Source organism: Dermacentor andersoni, chromosome 7, assembly GCF_023375885.2.
Source record: "Dermacentor andersoni chromosome 7, qqDerAnde1_hic_scaffold, whole genome shotgun sequence".
NCBI classification, from domain to species: domain Eukaryota; kingdom Metazoa; phylum Arthropoda; class Arachnida; order Ixodida; family Ixodidae; genus Dermacentor; species Dermacentor andersoni.
In genome coordinates, this window is record NC_092820.1 from 106108111 (window position 1) to 106133259 (window position 25149).

General features: G+C 47.9%; 1 protein-coding gene across 1 annotated transcript; it reads right to left on the reverse strand.

Moving 5' to 3' along the window:
• Window positions 1-878: 878 nt before the first annotated feature.
• LOC126534723 (uncharacterized) lies at window positions 879-6100 on the reverse strand. Its single transcript, XM_050181971.3, has 2 exons — window positions 6048-6100; window positions 879-3350 (listed from the first exon to the last, which is right to left on the reverse strand). The coding sequence occupies exon 2, from the start codon at window positions 2359-2361 to the stop codon at window positions 937-939; it is 1425 nt and encodes a 474-aa protein (XP_050037928.1). The 5' UTR covers window positions 2362-3350; window positions 6048-6100; the 3' UTR covers window positions 879-936.
• Between the last annotated feature and the right edge of the window lie 19049 nt (window positions 6101-25149).

Sequence of the window (25149 nt, forward strand, 5' to 3'; positions counted from 1 at the left end):
CACCCAGTCCGCAGTCCGACGCGTCAGTGGACACTACAACCGGAAGCGATGCATCAAACATGTGCAGGACTTTGCTGGAAGAGAGCAGAAACTTCACCTGAGCGAAACTGGCGTCTACAGCATCATTCCATATGAATGGCTCATTCTTCCGGAGAAGAGCCCGCATTGGTTCTACCACGTCAGCCAGCCTGGGAACGAACTTGGCATAATACTCTATCAGTCCGAGGAAAGAGCGCAGACTAGTACTATCAGTGGGCGCCGGAGTATTCATAATGGAAACAATTTTCTCTGGTAAAGGAGAGATGCCTTGCGGTGTGATCCTGTGTCCCAAGAAGGAAAGTTCCTGTACGCCAAATACGCAGTTGTCATTCAACTTGAGCCCTGCTTCCTTAATGCCCCGCAGTACAGCGGTCAGGTTGGCCAAGTGTTCCTGTTCGCTCTTCCCAAAAACAATGATGTCATCGATATAGAACAAAACACCAGAACATCCTTGAAGGATTTTAGACATCATTTGTTGAAATGCAGCGGGGGCGGATGCCAACCCGAAGCAAACGCGTTTGAAGCGGAAGAGGCCATCCTGAGTTATGAAAGCGGTCAAGTCACGGCTTTCAGGATCGAGCAAAACCTGGTAATAGGCCGACGCGAGATCTAGCTTCGAAAAATGCGTTGCCCCAACAAGACTGTGGAGAAGTTCTTCGGTGTGTGGAAGAGGGAAGCTATCCGTCACGACAGCTTTATTAGGCTCCCGTAGGTCCACACAAACACGAATGCCTCCATCCTTCTTTTGAACAACAACAATCGGAGACACCCATTCTGAAGCGTTAACGCGCTCTATCACGCCCAACTGCTCTAGCCGACGAAGTTCCTCAGATACCCGAGCTCGGAGTGAAAGAGGAAGGCGGCGAAGTTTTGCTACAACGGGCGGAATCGAGAGCCTTACTTTGACACGATGTACAACCCATTTGCTAGGCCGAAGGCGGAGTCGAAAAGACATGCAAATTCATTGCGCAACTGTGCTGGAAGACGTGCAGATGAAACTGGTTCCTGAACTGGAACTTGTACGTCGGTAGCACTGCTAGTTGACGTAGTAGTCTCAAGGCAGCGGAGGGACGAGCCATCAATCTGGAAGTCAAGAGCCATAATGGCGTCGATACCCAGAAGCGATGTACCTTGCGAGACAACGTAGAACAGAATGGACGCCTCGCGTTCCTTGTATGAGACTTTCGAAAGAAAGCATCCTCGCACTGGAATAGGCTTTTTTGAATAATCTAACAGCTGCACACGGGGCGCGGACAGCAGCACCTGTTCGGCAAAATGTTTATCAAAAAGATCCCCCGCTAGAATGGAGACTGAAGATCCAGAGTCGATAAGGAATGTTAAAGTCGTGTGACCAACTGCTACCTCGACTAGAATTCCGGCGCGGCCGGACGCGGTCACACAGAGAATGCTCACAGCTTCATTGTCAGTTTCACTGTCGGGCAAGGTTTCATTGTCGGGCAATGTCTGTTCGCTAAGCTCACGAACTGCAACGGCCCGTCGCTTCTTGTTGCATACCGCGCTGAAGTGACCAATGAGACCACAATGATAGCAACGTTGACCTTGGGCTGGGCAGCGGGGTGATGCGGCACGGTGCTGGCGCGAACCACAACGATAGCAGCGAGAGGACGAGTTGTATGGGCGCAGATACGAGGCAGGTTGGCGGCTGTCGTGCTGCAGGCTCGCCTCGGTACGAGGTTCACGCAGGGACGCGTCGTTACGCGGAGGGTGGCGCGTTCCAGTGCTTCTATGGTCGTATAGCGCCAAGCGAGAGTGCCCTGATATGCGCTGCACATTGCCGGAAGCAAATTCTCGAATGTCCTCATTGGCCTGTTCGACTTGTGAAGCTAATGCCACTGCTCGGGGGAACGAGAGGGTCGAGCCCTCAAGAAGAAGGCGTTCGCGAAGGTGCTGGGACGCGACCCCTTCCACGAACTGGTCACGAAGCGAGTCTTCCAGAGACACATAAGAACATGCTACCGCGAGAGCACGTAGTGCAGCAACGTACTCCTGTACAGACTCCCCCGGTTGTTGCATACGACGGCGAAACCGGTGCCTTTCCGCGACAACATTGCTTGTGCTTGTGAAATGTTGCTTTAAGGTTTCGATAGCTTCGTCATAAACGGAAGGCTGAGCGGTGTCCCCGCTCTCCTTACTACGTTTACCGCCGGCAGCTGACTCACCGCTCTGGGCGGCATCCGACGTAAGCAGTAGGCTGGAGAAGATACGTTGACCCTCAACGCCGAGGCTGTGTATCAGCAGGGCCTTGCGACGTTCGGGCTTGAAGTCGGATGCTCCTGATGCCAGCAGAAAGTTCTCGAACATCCGGTACCATTGCGGCCAGGGAACAGGAGGGCGGCGGAGCGAGCCCGATACAGCTCATGGCGTAGTAAAGTTGCAGGCGTGGTTACGCCCCTCGAAAAGATCCCATCCTCGTCGCCATTGCTCTATTTCGGCGGTAGCCGCAGATGAACCACGAATACAGTCACGGCCGCAACGGAACTAGCACTCTTTATTCAGAGGCGTATATATACAGGTGACAACACTGGCGCCACTGGCGGCGTGTAAGGGTAAACAGAAAGTGAAACTGAGATACTACATATTGTATTTCGGCGGTAGCCGCAGATGAACCACGAATACAGTCACGGCCGCAACGGAACTAGCACTCTTTATTCAGAGGCGTATATATACAGGTGACAACACTGGCGCCACTGGCGGCGTGTAAGGGCAAACAGAAAGTGAAACTGAGATACTACATATTCCCCTCCTTACAAGAACAAGGTAACTAATAATAGATTAGTGTTGTTATACATATATACATTATTTGCAATTAATTACAATTATCTTCACAATAAATGTCATGTGCTCATCATTATTAATACTGTATGGAATAATTATACAGCATGGCCTAGGACAAGCAGCGCCAAAAGACAAAACAAAACGACAAATTGCTCGCAGAGACACAGGCATGTGCACATAGTTCGTGCAGCACTCAAGTTCTGACACTGCACCCGTCTGCACCTAGCACACAAGCTACATGTGGTCCCGGTATCGATATGGAGGCCTTCTGTTCCTCGGTGGTTGGACCCGACGTTGAAGCACACGGTCATCCGGCACAGGTGACGCTGGAGCTCGTAGCGTGGGCGTAGTTGGTGAGGCTTCGGGACGAGCTGTTGAGGCGTAATCGTTGGATTGCTGAGATGCCGACGACGTAGTCACGGGTTTAGAAACAGCATTATGCTGCTGATTCCATGCGGCTGAAGCTGCTGGTACCCTGGATAGCTTCGATGCGTTCCAGGTTCGTCCATCATCAACTACAAATATAGGCAAAAGCGAAGTTGAAAAGTGTGTACAAAATAAAAAAAATGCAGCTGTTTCAAGTTAGACCTGCATTTTAGGGAAGTTAGCGTATGAAAGTGAAATGATGCCAGTGAGGGGCGCTAGGTGAAGATTTTAGTATGATTGAGTGCCGCAGATTGTGAGTAAACGCGAGTTTGAGCGGCGGGGGAGGGCGCATCCCGAAAACAGAGCATAGGTGAGTGAATGTGAGCGAGTGTTCAACATTTCTGGCGACCCGTGCCCAACTGACAGAAATGACCGAGAGTTGTTACTCCTCCGAATTGAGCTCGGAGTGTTCGGGCATCGTGACAACTCACACACCAATTAGTTTTTAAACATTTCGCTGTCGCCAAGGTTCACTACCAGCAGCTACTATCTGCCAACAAGTGAAACTGCTTTGTCGTTTTGATATGGAGACCATGCACCGATTATCAACTAGAGAAACGTACAGAAAGCTCTCGCAAAACAATATGAATGCTTCTTATTACACTACGTGTAAGCATAAAACCAGAAAAAGCAAAAAAAAGAGAGAACAAGAACGAGCGATTTCCGTGAAGCCATATTGCAGTCAACGGCTTCCATTATGTGGATTCGCTTCATGAAACTAAATCGAACGGGTGCCCGGACGCACATTTCTCCGAACTCTCTCTTGCTTTCTGACTGTAGTTACGTGGGGTCATGTCTGTTTTTATTGCTGGGTCCGCGTAAGCGTGTAAAACCGTTGACCGGCCTGTCCCTATTAGTAAGTGCGAGCGTAACGTACAGTGGGTAGAAACGAAAATTATCTGCCGTAATCAACGAGAGTACAAGGGCTTTCGACAGAAGAAACGGAAAAAAGGGTGCTTTCGAGTCAGCCGCGTCACCGTAGCGCTCCCTCGTAAACGTTCTGAAGTCGATTAGACTCATGGTGACTTCATAGCGCTGTGTTTATTTTTCCATACATTTTCTTTCGCTTCTTTGATGTATACTATGAATAGAACACAGTGTATTTCGCGATTGGTCATCGCTGCGACGGAAGCTTTGTGTGAAAAATGTTCATGGTTGTGCAGTGCAGATTGGGAGGGGTGGAAAAGCCGGAGAATGCAGCGCTTATACCGCATGAAAAAATGAAGAAACTAACAGTTATACCATATCTGCACTGAATCTCACACAATCTCAAGAAGATAGGCAACAAGGGTAAACAATATACCACATGGGTAAATACCCATGCGGTATATTTCGCATCCCGAACCCATGCAGAAACCTGATTGCGTTTACTGCCAGGCGCATGAAACGCTGCATATATATTATGTGATTGCCCAGCGTACAAGCTGGAGCGAAGAACCTTGGATAAGTGCCTAACCGACCTTGGCAAACAAGCACTGTCGGAGGACGCTATTCTTAAATTCAGAAATGTTTTTATTAGCAAACAACTTTGTTGGGGGTCCTCCAGGTTGTGCCCATGATTCTCGGCCCATGATTTGACCCTGCAAATTCAACGCCCACAACACAAACGTTGCTGAAGTTTCTGCATAGCACAGAACTAAACGAGTGGCTCTAGTAGGGCCACCGTGTAATGTATATAAGCACTCGCTATTTCTCTTATCACCATGCGCCCTACTGTTCCCCTTCCCCTCCTTCCCAGTGCAGCGTAGTAGACTAAAGCGCACCAGCTCTTGTCGACCTCTCCGTCTTTCCTGTCAATAGAATCTACCTCTTTCTTGGAAGCATGTGAACATATAGGTAATTGTGTTACATCTCTGTACTGCTGAGTATCGTAAGCGCTCTGATAAAATAATATTTTTGCTATCACGTGCGTAAAACACGATCTTGTTATGAAGCATGCCGTGGTGGTGCACCCTAAATTTATTTAAACCACCTGGGGTTCAATAACGTGCCCTTAAATCTAAGTTAACCAGCGTTCTTAAATTTAGCTCCCGCCGAAATGCAGCCGCCGTGGCTGCAATCTCGACGTTGAGCGTAGCATCGCGACGCCCTAGGCAATAAAGCTACCACAGCGTCAATGGCAAGGCTTTTCTGCACTGCATTCGGAACGCAGCGTATTTCATTCCTTTCTCCTGCGGTAAGTTCTACAATAAACAAACGGGCTGTTGCATAAACGGAAGGCTCGAGGTCGATAACTACAATGTTACCCAAGCAGTCTCCCGAAATTTAGGCATTCGTTATTGCCATTGTAGATTCGTTCCGCTTTTCTCAAAAAGACTGCTGTGTTACGCCGATCTGTAGACCAGATTACAGGCGAAAAAACGGACTCACATCTAATTGAAAAACCCGAAGGATGCATGCGTCAGTGTAGCCTCCGTAGCGCTAAGATTAAAGAGGTAAAAAATTTTCACTTTCTTTTTTGACACGAAATCGGAGCTCAGATTATCTGGTGACCTAATCTGTGTCATACTTCTTCTGTCTTCGTTCCCTTGCTTCATTGTCTTGTATCCGACGTACTGTACATTGTGTGCTTGTGAAAAGAAAATCTAGGTGAAAGCTGAGTGTTACCTAGAGTGTCACACACTTGTGGGTGTCACCTTCTGTTTTCCTCTCTATGATCGTTTCACAGTGAAGTACACTGAAAAAAAGACTCAGGTTGTTCATATTGCTTTGACGTCCTCATTGATGAAGCCATCAAACCGTCTGCTGCTTTATAGGAACCGACTATATTGCCCTTTGCAGCTTACCAGGTCATAGTTGCATTTATAGCTTCCTGAAATCCTCTGCGGCAAAATCCGTCCACCACGGGTCACTTATAACGGGGATACGATGTGCAAAGGTGACTTCAATGTGGCTGCACTCATCGCGTCGACATCTGGTCAGGTGTTCTGGGTCAGCCGATAAGCTAGTGATATCGTCCTGTATGGAACAGTAGCTGAATGAAGAAATCACTGCGAAGATAAGTGATTGGTTTATCATAAGCCATGAACCCTTCAGAAATTCCGAATATGCCGAGCCTCAAGGCTACATTGATTCATAGCATGAGGTAAAGCATATTATCTCTGCAATTATGTCGCCTGTTGCAGCGTATAGATAGCGTTTCTGCGAAGTTAACGCTGGCTGCGTGCCTGTGAAATCGCAAGCTCTTACAGAGATTCGCTGCTCTGAATAGTTCCGCATACCTTGTGGTTCGTTAAAAGGAAGCCGATTGTCTTATATTGAAGGTACACTAAAGGCAAACATTGAGTCAAGCTAAAGTGATATATTAGTGCTCGACAATCTATAAGGTGTCAATATTATCGCGAACAGAGCCTTAATAATAGAGAAATTGAGGTAAATGCAGGACATGATTAGAGACTCCCCCGAGACATTCAAGTACTTGCCCGATGACGAAAGCCCTCTTTGTTGATTTATCTCATTAGTCTCAACAACTGGTTGCAAAAACGTCCCTGTATTGTATTATAAGACGAAATAAAATGTCACTTGTTCAGTTCTATTTCATTTCTAGAAAACAGAACTCGTTGAAATTACCCTTGACAACGACGCCGGAGGTCAAAAGGTTTCGTTTTCATTCGACTCCACGCCGCCCACGCTATCACATTTCGGTAGTTTCGTTATCGCGTTGTGGTGCGCTGGTTTTTCTGGCTCGCGAAACTAGTCCAAACTGTAAGTAGCAGAGAACTCATCTTCCATGTGATGTCGCGGGATGCCCGAACAGTCTACGCCACTTGACCAAAAAGCAGCTGCAGCGGCAGATCTACCGCTCTGTCTTGGCTCGGTACCGCCGTCGGTCGGGCGCCGTTTTACTCCCTGACTGCAGCAAAGGGTGGTGATGGCGTATGCAACGTCACCACTCCCCCGGTTGTGTGGCGGGAGATTTGAATTTCGAAAAAGATATTCGGATCCTCGAATGCAATTTTCACGTAAACCAAGTCTTTTCTTGGCGCGAAGAAAGCGTTCGGAGGTTTCTGGAATTGTATTTGAACAGTCCACGTCGACTCATTATTAGCCTTTAGTGTCCTTTTAGTATTGTCGAATTATACGAAAGGGATTTAAGCTTCATTACTGTTAACATTTTGCCACAGCATGAGCATGGTAGAGCATGGTAGTGTGAACATACGGCTTGCCAAAATATGAGCTCGTTCCACAAACGACAACACTGAACATTTTTGAGTTTTCCACCGAACGACCTAAGCGGAAGCTTTAGTTCGGGAGTTGCTAAAACATATGGGAGCGAAGAAATCACTTTTCTCGGCAAGCACTGCATCAATATTGATGAGGTTTGTTGCATTTAAAATAAAAAGTAAAGATTGAGCGAATACAGGTGATGAATATTTTATTTAGGTCGCGATGCTTTCTTGCGAAAGATGTAGGAAATTTCAAAATTGAAACAAGAAAACGCTCAAGCACCGAGTTCTCAACGCTGCGCCAGTGAAGTAAATAATGATATCAAGTTCCTGTAAAATACATCTATAAAGACATGCAACGACATATTGAGACATGATGTATACATAAGGAGACCTACTCAAGCATCCACGAAGTTACTCTAAGAATGAAAGGATAGCGGGAATGGAGCATTTCGGCTATAAGTATGACGTGCTGGGAGTATCTGGAAAGAAGTAATGGCTCCAGCGATAACGTTCCCAAATGCCATTCTGTGCTTAGAATTGGACATCTTGTTCGGATTGGAAGTTAACCAAATATCGTAGGCCGGTTGGCTATGGGAGCCCACGGTAAAAGTGAGCGAAACAGAGAGAGAAAATTTAATGCGAAGGATAGAAACTGAAACGTTAATAAAGAGTGGCAAAAACGGCAAGAAATAATCAAGGGGAATTCAGCACCGTCACACAAAGGGCAGTGTATTGCTATTTGAGGCCATAGAGTGGCTAAGGACCAAGACTTACTGATGCAAATACTCACATCGGTATCAGCCATGTGTTTACTGCAGCAAAACCCGTGAGACAACTCAGCTCATCGTAATGAAATGCGAAGGTATACACCCAGCGAGAAGGGCCTGGATTTAAAGCGGATGGATGCAATAGTACGTCAGTAAACAGTCGAGATAAAAAAAAAAGCGTTTAGAGTACTGGTGATAAAAAAGCAGGAAAGAAATTGATGGGATCAGATCCCTTACTGGCAAAGGTAACTTTATACACAAGGAAGACGAAGACGTTTTAAAGACGAAAGAATACTCTGAGATATTGGCCAAATGTTAGACGGATACGCATGTATGGGTTACCCAGGTCACGCAGACTAATTTGTCACCGCCTCGTCTCGAAGGGGATGCCAATTATTCACCATCTTCCCTGTACAGTAGAAAAGGGAAAGGACATAAACACGTAGTTTTTTACTCATGCAGCCGGAGTCAATATGCAGTCACGAACTCAATGACTTCGCTCAACAAAAGCGCAGTAGAGCCATTTATGAGCGCAGTACTTAGGCGCCTGTTCATGGGTTGAGCGTCGGCGTCCCTCGGTGTAACCGCGCGAATGCGCTCGTGCCACTGTGCGCGACACGCGTTCGTTGTCGTCGTCCACAGCTGGCTCCAGTGCCGCTCAACATGCCAGCGTTCCGATACTGCCCCTCCCTCTGCGAAGGCGCTGACGGAGCTGTCCCACTGCCTCTCGGTGCAGTGATTTCAGTCTCAAATCTGTTTCCTTACTATATCGCGACATGACAAGTATCGAGCTGCGCTCAAATTTTGCATGAGGAGGTATGGTGAGCCGCGGACATTTTTTACAGTCCTTTAAAAACCTATCAGGGGCGAGGGTCATCCATCGGTGTAATTCGTCCACAATATGGATCAAACAAGCCCGTAGTGCGAAAGCCCGGAAGGTGGAAGAAGGATCGCGGCCGGGTAAATTGTCAACCATCAGACTGCAGTGCGAAGCCACAAAAGAAAATCCGTACTGGTTTCTGTGAAAGAAAACTTGGCCCCTATATGAATGAAAAGGTTGTCGTTGTCCGGTCACGGAAGCCGGAACCAACGCCTTGCCGGCGTGGCTGCTCTGCCTTCTTGACTAACCATGAGACTAGCAGATCGCAGATTGATACGAAATTAATCGGCAACTTAGGCCTCATTCTGGAAACGTTCTGACAAGCTCTGATTTGCAGGAGATATTCGTGCTCAGGACTGGCATCATCATCTGCCCTGGGTAGAGATGCCCAAATTGGCCACATGCCGTGCAGGAGCAACAACATAACATTATCACAGGCCACCGCCCAAATTATGAGCCGGAAGATCACGAAACCTGCACGGACTTTACTGTGTAACTTCTTTTTGCGCGGTCTCTGTAAAATATCCCTGTGTAGCGAAGTAGAGGGATGCTATAGTGGGCCATCCTCTCCAGTTCTTTTGCGCGGGGAAACTCAGCTCCTTCGGAGTCCGTGCCGTGCTCTAACGGTCGGTCCCAAACGCCGGTGACTAGTAAACCTCTTTACAAGTGGTGGAGGGTGCTTCTGCCTACAACGTCTATCCTGGAGCTTCAAGCCTGTGCCCTTAGCTGAACCATGCCTCAACACGCATCCAAGCAAACCCCTCCTACTCCATCCCTGTAAGTGCCTCCTCCGTCAATTATGTGCTATTGTGTGCTTCGCCAAAGGGACCCTGCCAATTTCAGCGGCGCAGACGACATCATCGTCGAGGTGTCGTTTTGCGGCGTCGCCCCACAACAAACGGGGCGACACCGCAAAAATGAGCAACGTGCTCTTCTACCTTGCAGGTGTGGTAGTCTCTGGTACAGCAACCATGAGTCCTTGGTCATGGTTCAAGACATCTTTAGTGGCTGTGTTTGGTCGCCTGGCTGTGCGCAAGCACCATGCGGAATTACGTTCGTGAGAATGTGCACAGAAACCAGGTGAAACATTTACCAGCTACATTAAGGATGTTCTGAACTTGTGTAAGAGTCAAGGCGACGATGTCGGAGTCCGACAAGTTCCGACATGTCATGAAAGGGATAGAGGATAATGCTTTCAACAAGCTTCTTGCAAAGAATCCTAAGTCCGTGACCGACATCGTCACTCTATACTAAAGCTAAGAGGAGCTACGGAGGCAGCGCTTGTTGACACGTCGCCCTTCATCGCGCGACGAACACATAGCCGGTTTGGCTACCATCTCCGACCAGTGGGCTCTGCTTGCAGAAATTAAAGCGTTCGTCCGGGAGGGAGTTGCACGCCAGCTCTCATTCATGACCTTCGCTCAGCCGCCGGGAGAGCAGTGAGTACCAGATCGCATCACGCTCCGTTTTTAAAGTGTTATCGTGCGGAAATCTTGCTGAACACTACCAATATATTATATCATCGTGTTCGTAAAGTCACAAGGTTTCCGAGGATACCGAATTCTTGGACCTACGACGACTTCACGAAGAACTATCGTCACCAGAAGATTCGACGCACATGTGGGAGTACTAGCGCTAACGTCGACATTGGCCGGCGACGCGACGCGGGAAGACTCTCACCCGTGCCGGATGTGGTGCTTGTGTGTGCTCGCAGGACTAGAATCAACATTTTACGGCCTCTACGGACCTTTCCTAACGCCAAGAAAGTCGAAGTTGAGCCGTTCCCCCCTCTTTTCAGACTTTTGAGTGGGAAAAGACTCACGTTTTGACGGAAAAGCCCAAGCCTAAGATTAGGTTTACTGCTGCGGACGGCCGCGGTCGATCCTTTTCCTTTGGTCACCGAGCATGCCGGACAGGGCTTAGCAATTCTCAAGGCCATATGGACGTAGATGAGCCGATTCCGGGCCCCTCTCGGGCGTCAGACCTTCAACCAAATGAAGCGGGGGACATCCTGCAACATGTAACATCAGATAATGAGGCGCGGGGAAATAGCGACGCGTCTCTCGAGAACGCCGAGGATATCTCAGCGTCTCAAACATGGACGGAGGACGGGTGGCACACCGTTCTATCACGTCGCAAGAAAAAGAACTGTAAGAAAAGCGAAAAGGAACCCGAAGAGGGAACCGGAAGGAATATCAAGAAATCCGAGGGTGACTCGACGAAACATAGAGAGAGCCAGGCTGACAGCGACTTCCGACGTAGGAAACGCCGTGGACCTCCGCCTCTCGCGAAGGATGACATCAAGGTCATCTTGAGGCCACACAAGGGCCTCATGGTTAAAGATCTGCTTGGATCGGAGCTCGCTATGGCAGTGATAGAGGCCTGCCAGAATACTTTTGGAGGCAGCAGTTTTTTGCTGCGGATTCATCCGGGATCCAATATTGTCATATTATCTACACCACACGAACAAGTGGCGGGACGGCTGCGCGAAATCAGACAACTAAGAATCAGGGGGCAGCTTCACTCCTTCAATGCATATGTGGCAGACCCAGAAGATGTTCTGCGAGGCATTGTTCACGGCTTACCACCCGGAACACCTCAGGCGGAACTAATGGAGAACCTGCGGATCCGCACTCAAGGTGTGAAGATTGAAAGAGCCCGCATGCTGGGCTCGTCCAAATCGGCGATAGTGACTTTCACCGGAAAGGTGCTTCCAAGGTGTGTGTACTTTATGGGAGCGGAAGCGATCTGCTACCCATACAAACCGACAATACAGGTTTGCAAAATATGCCGTTCAACGGGTCATCGCACCGATGTGTGCCCAACACCAGATATCCTCATGTGTTCCAAATGTGGGGCGACAGAACCTAATCAGGGGCACGAGTGCTCACCAAAGTGTGCCATCTGTGGCGACGAACACGCGACGGGCGACAGTTCATGCCGAAAGAAGCTAAAGAACATCGCCCCCCGAAGGTCTAGAATCGAGCAGCCTCGACGGAAATCGGAGTGGGTTAATTCGAAAAAGGACTTCCCCGAACTCGAGCAACAAAGGCACCCTCGATGGTTCAGCTCGGAAAGGGAGGAATCAATGAGTCGAAGGAAATCCCGATCAAGATCACGATCAGGATCAAGACCAACATCGAGGGCACGCCAAACCAAAGCCAACAAACCCGAGGACACCCCTTGGAAAACCAACCTCCAGAATACTTCGACCAACAAAAACGACAGGAAGACATCCCCCCAGACCGGAACCGGAGCAGAAGAAGCAGCTGCAAACCGACCAAACATTCAGGTGAGCTTGGCGGGGGTCGTGTCTCCCAGTGCTCCGATAACAGACAATCAGCAATACAGAAAAATCATTGATGAAAACAAAAAACTAACGCAAGAAATTAAACAGCTTAAGATCCAAAGGGAGGCAGAGCGCCAAGAATTCCAATTGGCAATCTCCTCATTGCAAAAGAAGTTCGAAAACACAATTAAAACGCTGCAGGCCTCTGGCTCGGCGGTCAACCCTAACGGGCACGAGTCACAAATACATCCCACCCAAGAAAACGAAATGGAAGTAGGCGGGGGAAGAGGTGATGAGCTTCTTGGCATCCCCACGCACACGAACAACATTATAAAGCAAATCCAGAACCAAGTCCAAGAAAATAGGAGTAGCATTGCGAATCTCCACGACCTTTTAACAAATTTCATGTCAGACATAAAATCACTCATCGGCGAGGAATTAAGAATCCAGAAACAATATGTAAACGAGACGGTGGGGAGCTTGCAGAGAGCAATTAATAAGCGTCCTCTTGCTACCCCAATCACCCATAAACCATCAAAAGCTGGTCGGGACGACGCGGAGGCTCTCGTACATCATGGCTCAAACTAAATCGAAAAGTGCGGAACAATTAGAGATTTGGCAATGGAATTGCCGCACTTTTCACAAGCGCGCAGCCGCACTCCAAAATTATATAAACGGTGCACCAATCCGACCAGATGTAATATGCCTGCAGGAAATTGGCCCCAAAGTGGTCAAGCTGCAAGGATATTACACCCTACAAAATTCAAATTGTCCCCGCGTTGCCACCTTGGTGAGCAGGACTATCGCGGCCAAAGCAGAGCAGATAGAAAATCTTCAGATCAATCATCAGATAATAAGCTTATTCCCTCTAAAAAGAGGCAAGGCAAGAACTGTAATACTAAATTTGTACAGTCCCCCCAAAAACAGGAATGAAGATTTTAGCAAACTCCTCGCGGAGGCTCTTAAAATCTCGGGTACCAAGGACCGCCTCGTGGTGCTGGGAGATTTCAACGCTCCCAACACCGCATGGGGCTACCCAAAAGACACACCCAAGGGAACGCGTCTCGAACACGCTGCATCCAGGCTGGGGCTGAGCCTGATCACACTCCCCCCCATGCCCACTAGGATCGGCAACAGCGTCAGTAGAGACACGTTCCCGGACCTCACTTTCACACGCAACATCAGGGCGCTACCTGGACCAACCTAGATGAAAATCTAGGAAGTGATCACTTCCTCATCAGCATTTCCCTATCAACTCCCAAACTACGCCGGGTGGCGGGGGAAACGACTCTGACAAACTGGACAAAATTCCGACTACACAAACCTCCACCCAATGCTGAACCGGACTCCATGGGAGAATGGTCCCATTTCATTAAAGCAGCACACGGGAGGGCATCTAAATAGATTACACGGACGGTGGATATACCGGCGGTAGACAGCCACCTCCTAAGCTTGTGGGAAAGCAGGCGTAAGCTGCTAAAAAGGTGGCGAACACAACGCTTGAACAGAAACCTTCTGCGCAGGATCGCAGCTCTGGCAGAGGAAGCAAATCAATATGCCAGTAAATTGGCAACTGAGGGCTGGATCCAGTTTTGCAGTTCGCTACAAGACACACTGAGCACTGCAAAAACCTGGGCCATCCTGAGGAATATCCTAGACCCTGAAAAGTCCAAATCCGCGACGAGCAGAACATTGCAAAGGATCGCGGAGGAATTTCCAGGCACGAATGAGGCATTAATAGACGCTCTCAAGGAAAGATATGTCGGAGGGAGCGCGATACAATCAACGGGCCAAATTAACTATACGGGCATCGAAAATGCAAAGCTAGACGCCCCAATATCCACGGAAGAGGTTTTTGCGGCAGCCCAGGCGGCCAAGAAGAATACAGCCCCTGGCGCCGATCAGATTACCAACGCTATGATTAGAAACCTTAACGATAAAGTCATAGAAGCTATCACTAGGCAATTTAATGAAAACTATTGGCTTAAGGGGGAGATCCCCGAAGAGTGGAAAACTGCAACAATTATTACAATACCAAAACCCGGAAAGAAGCCATCCCTGCAGGCGCTCAGACCCATTTCACTGACGTCTTGCATGGGAAAGCTCTTCGAGCGGGTCATACACACTAGGCTTCAAAATTTCATTGAAGACAGGGGTTTGTTCCCGGCCACCATGTTGGGCTTCCGCAACGGCCTCTCGACACAAGACGCGTTTCTCTTGTTACAGGAAGAGGTACTTAAAGGCGTACCCAAGGGTGGGGAGCACCTATTGTTAGCTCTTGACCTGAAGGGCGCCTTTGACAATATATCACATGAATCTATACTTTCCGAGCTTAATATAATTGGCTGCGGAGAAAATGTTTTCAATTACATTAGAGCATTCCTCACGGGGAGGAAGGCTACGATAGGAATATCGCTTGTGAAATCCGATCCATTTCAAATGCCCAACAAAGGTACGCCTCAAGGAGCGATCATGTCTCCTCTACTTTTTAACATCGCCATGTGTAGACTTGCGCGGACCCTAGACGGTGTCCCGTTACTGGGTTATACTATTTACGCGGACGACATCACTCTTTGGGCTACGCGCGGGTCTCTAGCAGAGAAGGAGCAGACCCTCCAAGAGGCGGCCACTGCAGTTGAAAACTTTGCCAGGGCCAGCGGTCTCAGCTGTGCTCCCGAAAAATCGGAGTTAATACGCATCCACGGGAAACGATATAAAAGTAATGGGAACATAGAAATTGAAATCGAAAATCAGCAAATCAAAGAGGTCACTGTTGCTAGGATCTTGGGATTCTGGGTTCAGAGCAACGGCAGGGCCAGCCACACCATCAATTTACTAAAGTCGGCAACAAAACAAGTGGCAAGGATGATTCAAAGAATCACCTTCCACAAACAAGGCATGAGGGAAAGCGACACTGTCCGTTTAGTACAGGCGCTCGTTATCAGCAAACTAACATACAGCCTCCCTTTTCACACACTCAACAAGAGTGAGGAGGAGCTGGTTGACACTATTATCAGAGGCGCCTACAAGGTGGCCTTGCGCTTACCGGTAGGCACCCCGACAGACAAGCTCCTTGGCCTTGGGGTATACAACACATACTCCGAGCTCAAGGCGGCAACTTTAATTTCACAAAGAAGCCGACTTAGCCAGACGAGATCGGGCAGAGAGATCCTGGTTCGGGTGGGTATTCCACCACACCCCCAAAACTTGGACGAGGTACTGGTGGATATTCCCGGTCCCGTCCGAAGCAGGATCTCGGTCGCTCCTGTCCCGAGAAATATGCACAAAGACAGAAACAAAAAGCGAAGAGAAGAGAGAGTGAAATGGCTAGGCAAACTAGTCAGAAATAATGAGAACACCGTTTATGTTGACGCCTCTCAGTACAACTGGAAGCGTGCAGTAGTTACTGTCATAGGCAATGACAAGACTAGCCTAATCTCAAGCGCCTCCCTGATCACGTCCTCTATTTCCAAGGCAGAATGCTTCGCCATCGCCTTGGCAATCAAGGACCGGGAACGGACGGGGCCGTCCTACAACACCATCATTTCGGACTCTCAGGAGGCGTGCCGCTTCTTTATGAACGGCCGTCTCCCTTTCAATGTTAGCCACCTCCTGGGAAAGGAACTCAAGAATACATACAGGCTGGTCTGGTGTCCAGGACACGCAGGCCTGGAGGGGAATGAGAGGGCTGACGCTCTAGCTCGAGAGCTCACGAACCGAGCGGAGCAACCATCGCACTCCCATTCACAACCCGCCGCTTCACAGGGAAGCCGTCGCGAGGAGGAGAATAACGATCTGGCACGTATGGCACCACGCGATATTCTTGCTCACCAGCGCGGCATGCGGCAAAAATACGGCGCCCCCCACACATCTTTGCAAGGGGAAGACGCAATAGATCTCCGCAGGATTCAAACGGGGGTCTACCCAAATTTGTTAAGATTAAGCAAAATTTTCCCAACGATGTACGGGCGTGCCTGTCCGTGGTGTAGCGACTCACCACCGTCTTTGTACCACATCTCATGGGGATGCCAAAATAGACCACCGAATTTAAATGCCTACTTAGTTAGGTATAATCTAACCAACACACTGGAGCAATGGGAGGCACAACTCGCCAGCTCAGACCCGAAGGTGCAGAAGGCTCTTCTTGGTCACGTTCGGCTAGCGGCAGAAGCCAGTGGAGCCCTGGACTTGGGGCACCACCCATCAAGCTCCTAATCCCCTATCCCCATTTCCCCAGTTCAATAAAGTTATTCTCTCTCTCTCTCTCAGCCGCCGCGTTTAACACGGCCGGCCTCGGATTTTATGCATCCACTCCATCGTGCGATCGCGCAGGAAATCACCTAGGTCTTAGCAGACGACCGCCATCATTTTCCTGTGGCTGCTTCAGTAAGCTACTCTGAGGTCCTTGCGCCCTCTCAACAGCTCCCGGTGGCTGCACCACTCAGCTATGTAAGTCGTGGTGCGGACCCAACCATTCTTCCCAAGTATGCCTCTCCGTTATGCCGACGCCATGCCTAAGCACCAACTGCAGCACCCTCCCCCCCCCCCCCCCCCCCATGCAGTCATGTCACTAGCCAGCCCGTGCTACGCGTCCTGTGACATGGATGGGCTCTGCCCCAGCGAAGAGGTGGCGTACTTTCGACAATCAGCCCATATGCTTTGCGTGCGGCCACGCCGGTTACTTCGCACGTTTTTGTAATCACGTGCAGCCGCCTACTAGCCACCCAAACCGTTCATGTAACGACCACTCGTCGGCTATGTCGTCGACTTTGCGCCCGACGCCAACTACACGCGTTCGTCGTCTCCTAGCCTTCGCTCTCTGTCGCCGATGCGACCTCGCGCCGTCACTCGCGACAAGGAAAAGTAATCGTCGCAGTTTTAGAGGCAAGGGCTGCGACACCATCGAATTGTGAAAGTCCTCAACGTAGTCCCTCGAACATAATCGAAGTGTTTGTTGACGGTGTTTGCGCATCTGAAATCCTGGGGTGCTATGCAGGATGCAGCGAGTTTTCGTTCACCCGAGTCTTACCCGAGTTTGCTCGACGGCCGTCAGTGAACGAAGATAGCGTGGAACGCCCGAAAGCTACAGGCAAAAGAATATGTAGACAAAAAGCCGCGTATGACATGAGCTCACCCTGCGCGGCACGCTGCATGCTCCCACGTTTCAAGCGCAGAAAGCTGCCCAACGAAACGCGCCAACGCCGCGTATTGTTATCAACGGATTATCGCAACTTAGCAATACCGTGACTGTCCTGCTGTCTGTCTGCACATTTGCCGTGAGCCGCTTGCCACGCCTTTCCCGGGCGCGTCAAGGGCGTGCCTCCTCTTTCGGACACTGTCTTTCTATCCGCCGTAGAATGCGAACAGGGTACATGCGGCGCATTCTTGCACTTACACTTTCGCACCAATACGTTAAAATACAACAAATAAAATACATTTTTATTTCTTTAAGTATCTGGTTTTCGTTTTGAATGCTAGAAATGTCTGACGACAAATGGCGATCGAGCGAATTATTGAATTTCGCACTTCTTGCCGCCAGTGGCGACAGTGAGGCGAAAGCTTAGAAACGCATACATTGAAGAGGGTCGCACGCACGAGGAAGTTCATACGATGAGCAGTCACCTAGGGGCGCTGCAGTGCTATTCTCAATAAAGTCAGTCATGACTACTCTTGCTCTATACGTGTACTGCGCGCCGATGGACGCGCCACTGGTGGCGGCCTTGCGCAAAACACACGGGAGAGGAGCCAGCCGCGCGCCGTAGTTTATTGTGTCGTTGATAGTGCTCTGTCTTATTCACGTTTTCAGGGCAAAATAGGCAACACCCTTCGCATGTGTGGGGTGGCCAAAGCTTCAAGGAATGTCGAAGAAGAATTGTTGCACTGTAGGGGGCTCAAATACCGGCGAAAGGTGATGCGGTTCTAATCACTCCCCGCAAAGCCTCATCAGCGAGAGCAACGGTAGCAATGGATCATCGCTTCGGAAGGAAATTTTTTGTTCTCATCATTTCCTTTGTCGCTCCGGTGTTTATTTCCACTCAGTTCGCATAAGCTCCACATCATACAAATGGGGTTCATGGCGTTTGTCTGCGGGACGCACCTGGCACGTATGTGGACGATGCTGTCCCAAACACCGGTAACATCGTGTTCATACACGCTCCCACAGAGGTCAGCGTCTTCCCTACAGCTGTCACCGCAGAAGAAGCAGTCCGGCGCCCTAACAAAGGAGAAATCGCAGCCGCGAACTTCAGCCTTCCTTGCTGCAAAGGGTTGTCGTCTGCTACGGCTCCCGCGTGTACTGTTGGAAACGCCCGCTAGGTGGCTATCAGTGGTGCCTCTATACACCGTTTTTTCGTGCACGCTGCCATACTGTGAACGCAGTGGTGCCGCCTATGAGGAACGCCATACTGGCCTGGGTGAAAGCGGTATTTTGCATGTGAGGTATACGCTCGGCGGTAGGTTCTGGCGCTTGTTTTCGCGGTCATGTGGTCTGTTTAGTATGACGTGTGCCTTCTACGTGGTAAATGGTTCTGTGAGACTTGCGGAAGTGGTTTGAGGCGTCATGGCCGGAGTTTCTGCTGGCGTTGAGGTGGACGGAACACGCAGCGTGATGTATGCTCGCATATTTGAGCCTACAGTCTGCCTCAGAGATCGATTGTGTATTTCTGAATGTTCCATTCACTATTGTGACCTTATTTCTGTACTATCCTCTATTTCAAAGCTGCGGTTTAGGAGCCATGAAACATACGCGATGATCGTCACAGCGTGAGTATTGTTCTGCTACGATAGGAGCTGTGATGTTATACTTTGACAAGCGTTCAAACTGTTCGCTGCAGGTTACATTGCGTGACTACTTGGTTCGATGGATGAGGTTTCCGCCCCTGAATAAAATAGTTTTGGCTAGTAATGGCAGCATACCTTACAGTCTGAATTAGGCTTGTCCAGCAAAGGGACTGTTTACGAACTGCGAGAGCGTCCTAAGCACCGGTAAGTGTTGTATTACAGATACCTTTGTTCTATATACCGAATGGTCCAAGCATACGGCATCAGCGGTTATATATCTATAAACGTTGTACGGCGTGACCATGCGAGGTAGTATTGCGGCTTTAGCGCGTTTTCTCTTGCTTTGGAGAAAGAGGATGATAACCGATTTTTTTTTCGGTTGTGTTCGTTCCGTTCTCTACGACGCACTCACACGTACTACAGAAATTTTGGCCTCACAAATAGCCATCGCATTCTTTTTATGCGATCCCTCTCATATATTATGGCTGCATACAGGCCAAAAAGGCAATTCCAAAGCGCACAGCTTATATGTATCGTGCCGGTTCACCAACCGCAGTGATCGCTGTTTTGAGCAGCGCCATCGGCCTCATACAGGAAGGCTAGCGTAGACATATAGTAACTTCAAGCCTACTAGACTTTAAATGCGTGAGAAGAATGCCGGTGCACCACAAATATTTGACAGCGCCTGCCGATTAGATGTTTCGTGGTTGCCTTAGGTTGGCCGTGCACGAGTATGCGCTCTTATGTTTTATGTTTTAGTCCCTACGCCAAGCGATCAGACAGCGAGCTGATTTACCACTTAATGCTGGTAATACAGAGACACTGGTTTTCTTTGTTGTATTAAAACCGATGTAAGCAAAATATTTCACAACGCATACACACACCGTGACTGATAAAGCGCGTCACATTTTCGCGCCCCCAAGACATATTTCCGCCTACTGTAGTTACCGATGCACCGAAAGGCTTCCCTGACGACCTTATATAAGCGGACATGGTGTATATTTCACAAAATACGATCTAAAACATTCCGAAATCGTTCCTCAGCACGCGACAGCAATACTTTAAAGGGACATTAACGGGAAAAATGATTAATTGTCAGCGTTACTGTGATTAGCATTGAAACAATGTCTAGACACGCCATATTACCAAATTTGTCACTTCTGTGTAGCCGACTTAAATTTTGTGTTACCGACATCTCACATGCGGCTGCCTAATACTGACTTTTTCGCTGGTTGCTGACTTCTTGCCGATAGTTCTACTTGTCTGTCAGGGTGCCTTCCAAATGGCTCACTTTCTTGGGAAATAGGTTAATTAAGTATAAACAGATAAATGGGTATTACAAGTTGTGTGAAGTACCCTATGAAAGCTAATCTCATAAAGAACTTGTGGTTCTTCATGGTTGAAATTACTTAGTACGTACAATGCTGAATTTCGGTCATGCGTCATCTATCGGCCGCATTATGAAACAGCGAGGCATTGCACAATTCGTTGCAGCGCGAGATGCGGATGTTGCGCCAAGCCGGTTGTGCCTATGCATTTGTGGCGAAATGAAAATGCATTGAGAATCTTAGTGTGCTGGCTTGCATGAAGAAAATACTTCAGAGTGTTTGCTCTATTCACTGTTAATGCATGTGCCAGAGGTTCAGTGTATATTTTAGGGGGGGGGGGGGGGGCAGCGTTATTCTGGTTGGACAAAACATATATTTTCGTCTCATAATGGGGCTCTAATTTTTAAGCAGTAGAACAATGCAGATCCAATGCTCTGCAGAACTCTGTGTGCGTGAAGATGTCATGAACCACCAAGGCGAAATTACATATCGGGAGAAATGTGGTGCAGATGCCAATGAAAAGTGGGTCTTTAACCCGCCATGATAAAAATAAAAATTGCAGAGCGAATAGACCTTTTGTACAGCTTTAGAACAATGATTACACAAAACGTGATATGCTCAAACGTGTAAAGCTTGTCGCGATGCCAAAGTAGGGTGAGTGACATGCAGCATATTTTGGCATTGAACATGTCTCGTAACGGCTATTTTTATTGTGAGCCTCGCTGTGACGCCTTTCCCTCTGGCACTCCCTTTACTGAAACGCGGCATTGTCTTTCCGTTGGTGTCATGATGATGGTAACGGCAGCAGTAAGGCTGGTTAATGCTTGCCGCTTTGATTCCTGTGAGCTTAGTGGTAAAGAATATGGCACGTGCATACACCTGTGCAGCAAAATTTAGCGCTTCTGGTGATTTTTTGGAGAGCTAATTTGTGTTGGGACATTTCAAATATGTGCACTATTGTGGCCTAATAACTAAAGCATTGGTGATGTTGAAGACTGGGTGTATTGGTATAGACGCTTGAAGTTGAATTGCACAACAATTCGACGGGAAACAAAGAAGAGAAGTACACATAGCAGAACGCTCTCCTGTGTGCATTACTGTTCTTTGTGTGCCGTCGAATCGTTACGCGATCCAACTTCAAATAGAGCATCAGGCTTCTTAGGTGCAGGACCGAGGAAGTATGAGCTATTCGACAACATACCAATGCCTTGCCACACAATTATGGAAGTCTGAAGGTTTGCAAAGCTTTGCTTTCAAATCCACCTGCTCATGTAATACAAGTACTGATTGAAAGAATCGTCATACAAAAATAATGGTAAACTGAATGGCCTTTGAAAAGTGTCATTTGTATATTGACACTGTTGACATAAGTGCCACACCGGACTCAACAATTGCATTGGACAGAGCAGTTTGTTTCCTTTGTGAAGCATAAGCGACCATTACATGCTGTGCAGATAACCAAGCTCAGTTTGTTTTGACGTCGTACACAACATTCACTGTGATCTGTTTTTCATTCTAAAGAAGTGCCAAACACCACCTCTTGTTCAAGGACGTCATGGGAATATTTGGCGAGACCTTCTTACAGCTCCTCGTATTGGAAGTGTGGCCAGCCAGCTTTGCTTGGATGCATTTATAGACCTCTGTTCCTGATAATTGTGTGCTACCAAGTTGCTAAAGTCTATGCAACCGGTGCAAGGCATTACGTGATTCTATAGTCGGATATAACTTTAGGAGGCCGAGAAATCTGCACTTCAAAGGCAGGTGTACACAAGCCTGCACCAATGGGCACGCACCCTAGACTGACGTCGTGCCGCCAGATGCACTAATACCCGCTCGTTGGAGAGGGACTATTTCTTTAGACGTGGAGGCAATCGGCTGCTGCGCTTTGGTAATCTGGGCGGGGCCTTTCCTGTCTTCTGAAGTTGTATCCGACTGTAGAGGATGCCGCTTTTGATAGAACACAAAAGGACAAAATGTACAATTTGGCCTATGAAATCGATACATCACAAGTGAGCTGTGCAAGGGCTTAAGCTATGTGAAAATTAGTACATGCAAATATATGACATTGTTAAAGAATATGTGGTATTGAACATGCATGTAATGGCACGTTTGAACCGAAAAGTGTTGCATTCATATGAACAGGCTATAGGTGATAGAACTATTAAGCTCCTGCTGTTTCCTGTCTTTTCATAGTGAAATACACACACCGTTCATCTTGTGGCTGATCAACAATTCTTGCACATAGAAAGAACAAACAGCACAATGACGTGTATGCTCCATTAGTGTATTTTTCATTTACATGGTCCAAGAGTGGCACAGGTTGTCTTACGTTCTTGCCTATATTGAAGAGACACCAAGTGCACGTTACAAGTGTCCTAATATGCAGAGCACAATGTTTACTGCAAAAATTTTATTCATGCTCTTGAATAATAAACAAAATAATAAACTGAAAGCTCCTTTATAAGGTGTCTTCTGGGGGCTAGACTGGAGAGCAGTGAGGGCACCGATACTACTGTTGTAGAGCAGCCCTCTGGACCTCTGTGACACTCTCAAGAGCACGTGCCTGGCGCTCGCCTACTGCCACCAGGTGGTTGAGTGCCTCCAGCAGCAGAATGTGTCGCTGCAAAAAAAAAAAAAAAAAAAGGGATTGTCGGAATGAATCAACCGCATATAAACAATTATTTACAAAGAAAAATGCCCGTTGCACTATTGGTACTAAGTGCCCTTATCTGTGGAGCCTTTAGTGTCGTATGCATAATAAAACTGTCGGGCTAACGTTGCCTTATTTTTCATAACTGGGGTTGTCTTTTTCAGGGCCAATTGTCATGTTCAATAGTGCGCCAGCAGCTGAGGTGTCCCCGCACCTTCACGAATCCCTACTGTCGGCACCACAAACCTATTTGTGTTCACTGCTAAACAAATGTCTCTCTCTACAATCCCGTCTTATGCGAGCTGATTGACCTACAAACATCATATTTTTGTCCCATTACACAATTTTCTACCATACATGGCTGCAGTTCTGTCTCCTTGACATCAATTCTGTCACGATTATGTAATCACCTGTTATGAACTGGCAACAAGTGATTGAAGACGTGCATGGCCTGTTTGCCGATTCCATTTTTTTTTCTTAATCTCAACGAGCATATCAATTGCCACGGTTTACTGCGCCACTATCTTCCTGCCTTCATGCTATCTCCAACAATTTTTGTTACTTCGCTTTCTGCACAGTCCTCGACTTCTCAGGTTTCCTTGTTAACCTCCAGGTTTGTGTCCCATATTACATAACTTGTAGAATGCAATGATTCTAAACTTTTTTCAAGGCTATCGGTAACGTGGCGGTCACGATTCGGTAATGCCTTCCATGGGTTGTTCAAACCATGAAATTTTTGTATAAGTTTCTTGCTTTATATCAGTACCTGCTATTGATATTTCACCTGGATAAAGATACTTTTCCATAGATTCTACGGGCTGAATGTCACTCATGAATTTCTGTTATCTCACCAAGTTAGTGAAGGTTACCTTTATCTTTTCCATATTTTCGCGGGTCCACGTGCATGGAAAAGCACGAACACTCATTGTTTCTCAATGCCTTTTTTAAACTGCTGGACATTCAGTTCGTTACTACGAAAGTGACTTAATCCGTGTACTATTATTATGCTAAATATAAAACAGACGAAACATACTTATCTGCAGTTTGTCGATGTCTCCTTCACTGTGTTGGTTGTGAGATCCATCGTCAGCACCACCTCCTTGTCGCATCGTAGCTATAAAGGCTGTCTTCCTTATGCATACACTATGTAATGTTCGTGACGCTCGCAGTCACGCAGAGTGGAGGAACTCAGCGCACTCACAGAAGCAGCAACGGACAAGTTGTTTCTTCTGCATTACGCCGTGAACAGTAGGTGTGGGGTGCACGGAAAAATTGCTCACGGAGGAACAGAACTATCCAAGAAATAGTGGTCATCGTCGAGCCTGATCACTACGTCGCGCCCTGCAATCTCGTTGTACGAGTTTTTTTACACTGGGCCTCTCCGATGCTTAGCCGCCATGCTCGCCCTGTGAATGGATGTGATGACGCCACCACAGCGTTCCCTCGCGTTATAATGCGAAGCGTACTAAATTACAGATTAGTCTAATATGCATTCAGTGTACATCTTGTAAGCTTTAAAATGCTTCTAAACCAAGTTAAAGTAACTAATAATATTGTACTAAATGCATTTGTTTTATAACTTGCTTCTGCATGTAATTCACTCGGTGGAACGACAAACAAGTAAAAGAAGGCACGACAATGCACCGACGGTATGATCACGTGAGCCTCAGTTTGTCGATCGCCCAGAAGGCAACGCCCAAGGAATGATAGCCACCCAAAGTGAATCTAGATAAACCAATGGAACTGGAAGCTTGTCGAAAGATAAACTGTGTCTCAGTATCATTTGTGCTTTCATCTTGTAGTGTCGCCAGAGCTTGTGAAGATACCGAGTTTCGCCAAACTCGGCGCATCCTGCATAGCAGCCCTGGGCCTTTTTTTTTCTCTCTCAGGTTTACAATGTCCAACAATTTTTGTAAAATAACATGATAACCTAAATAGAGAATTCCCTACCTACAGTCACGATACATTTTTTTACTTTGCTTTTAAATGCAACATCATCAAAATAGGTGCAGTGGTTGCCGAGCA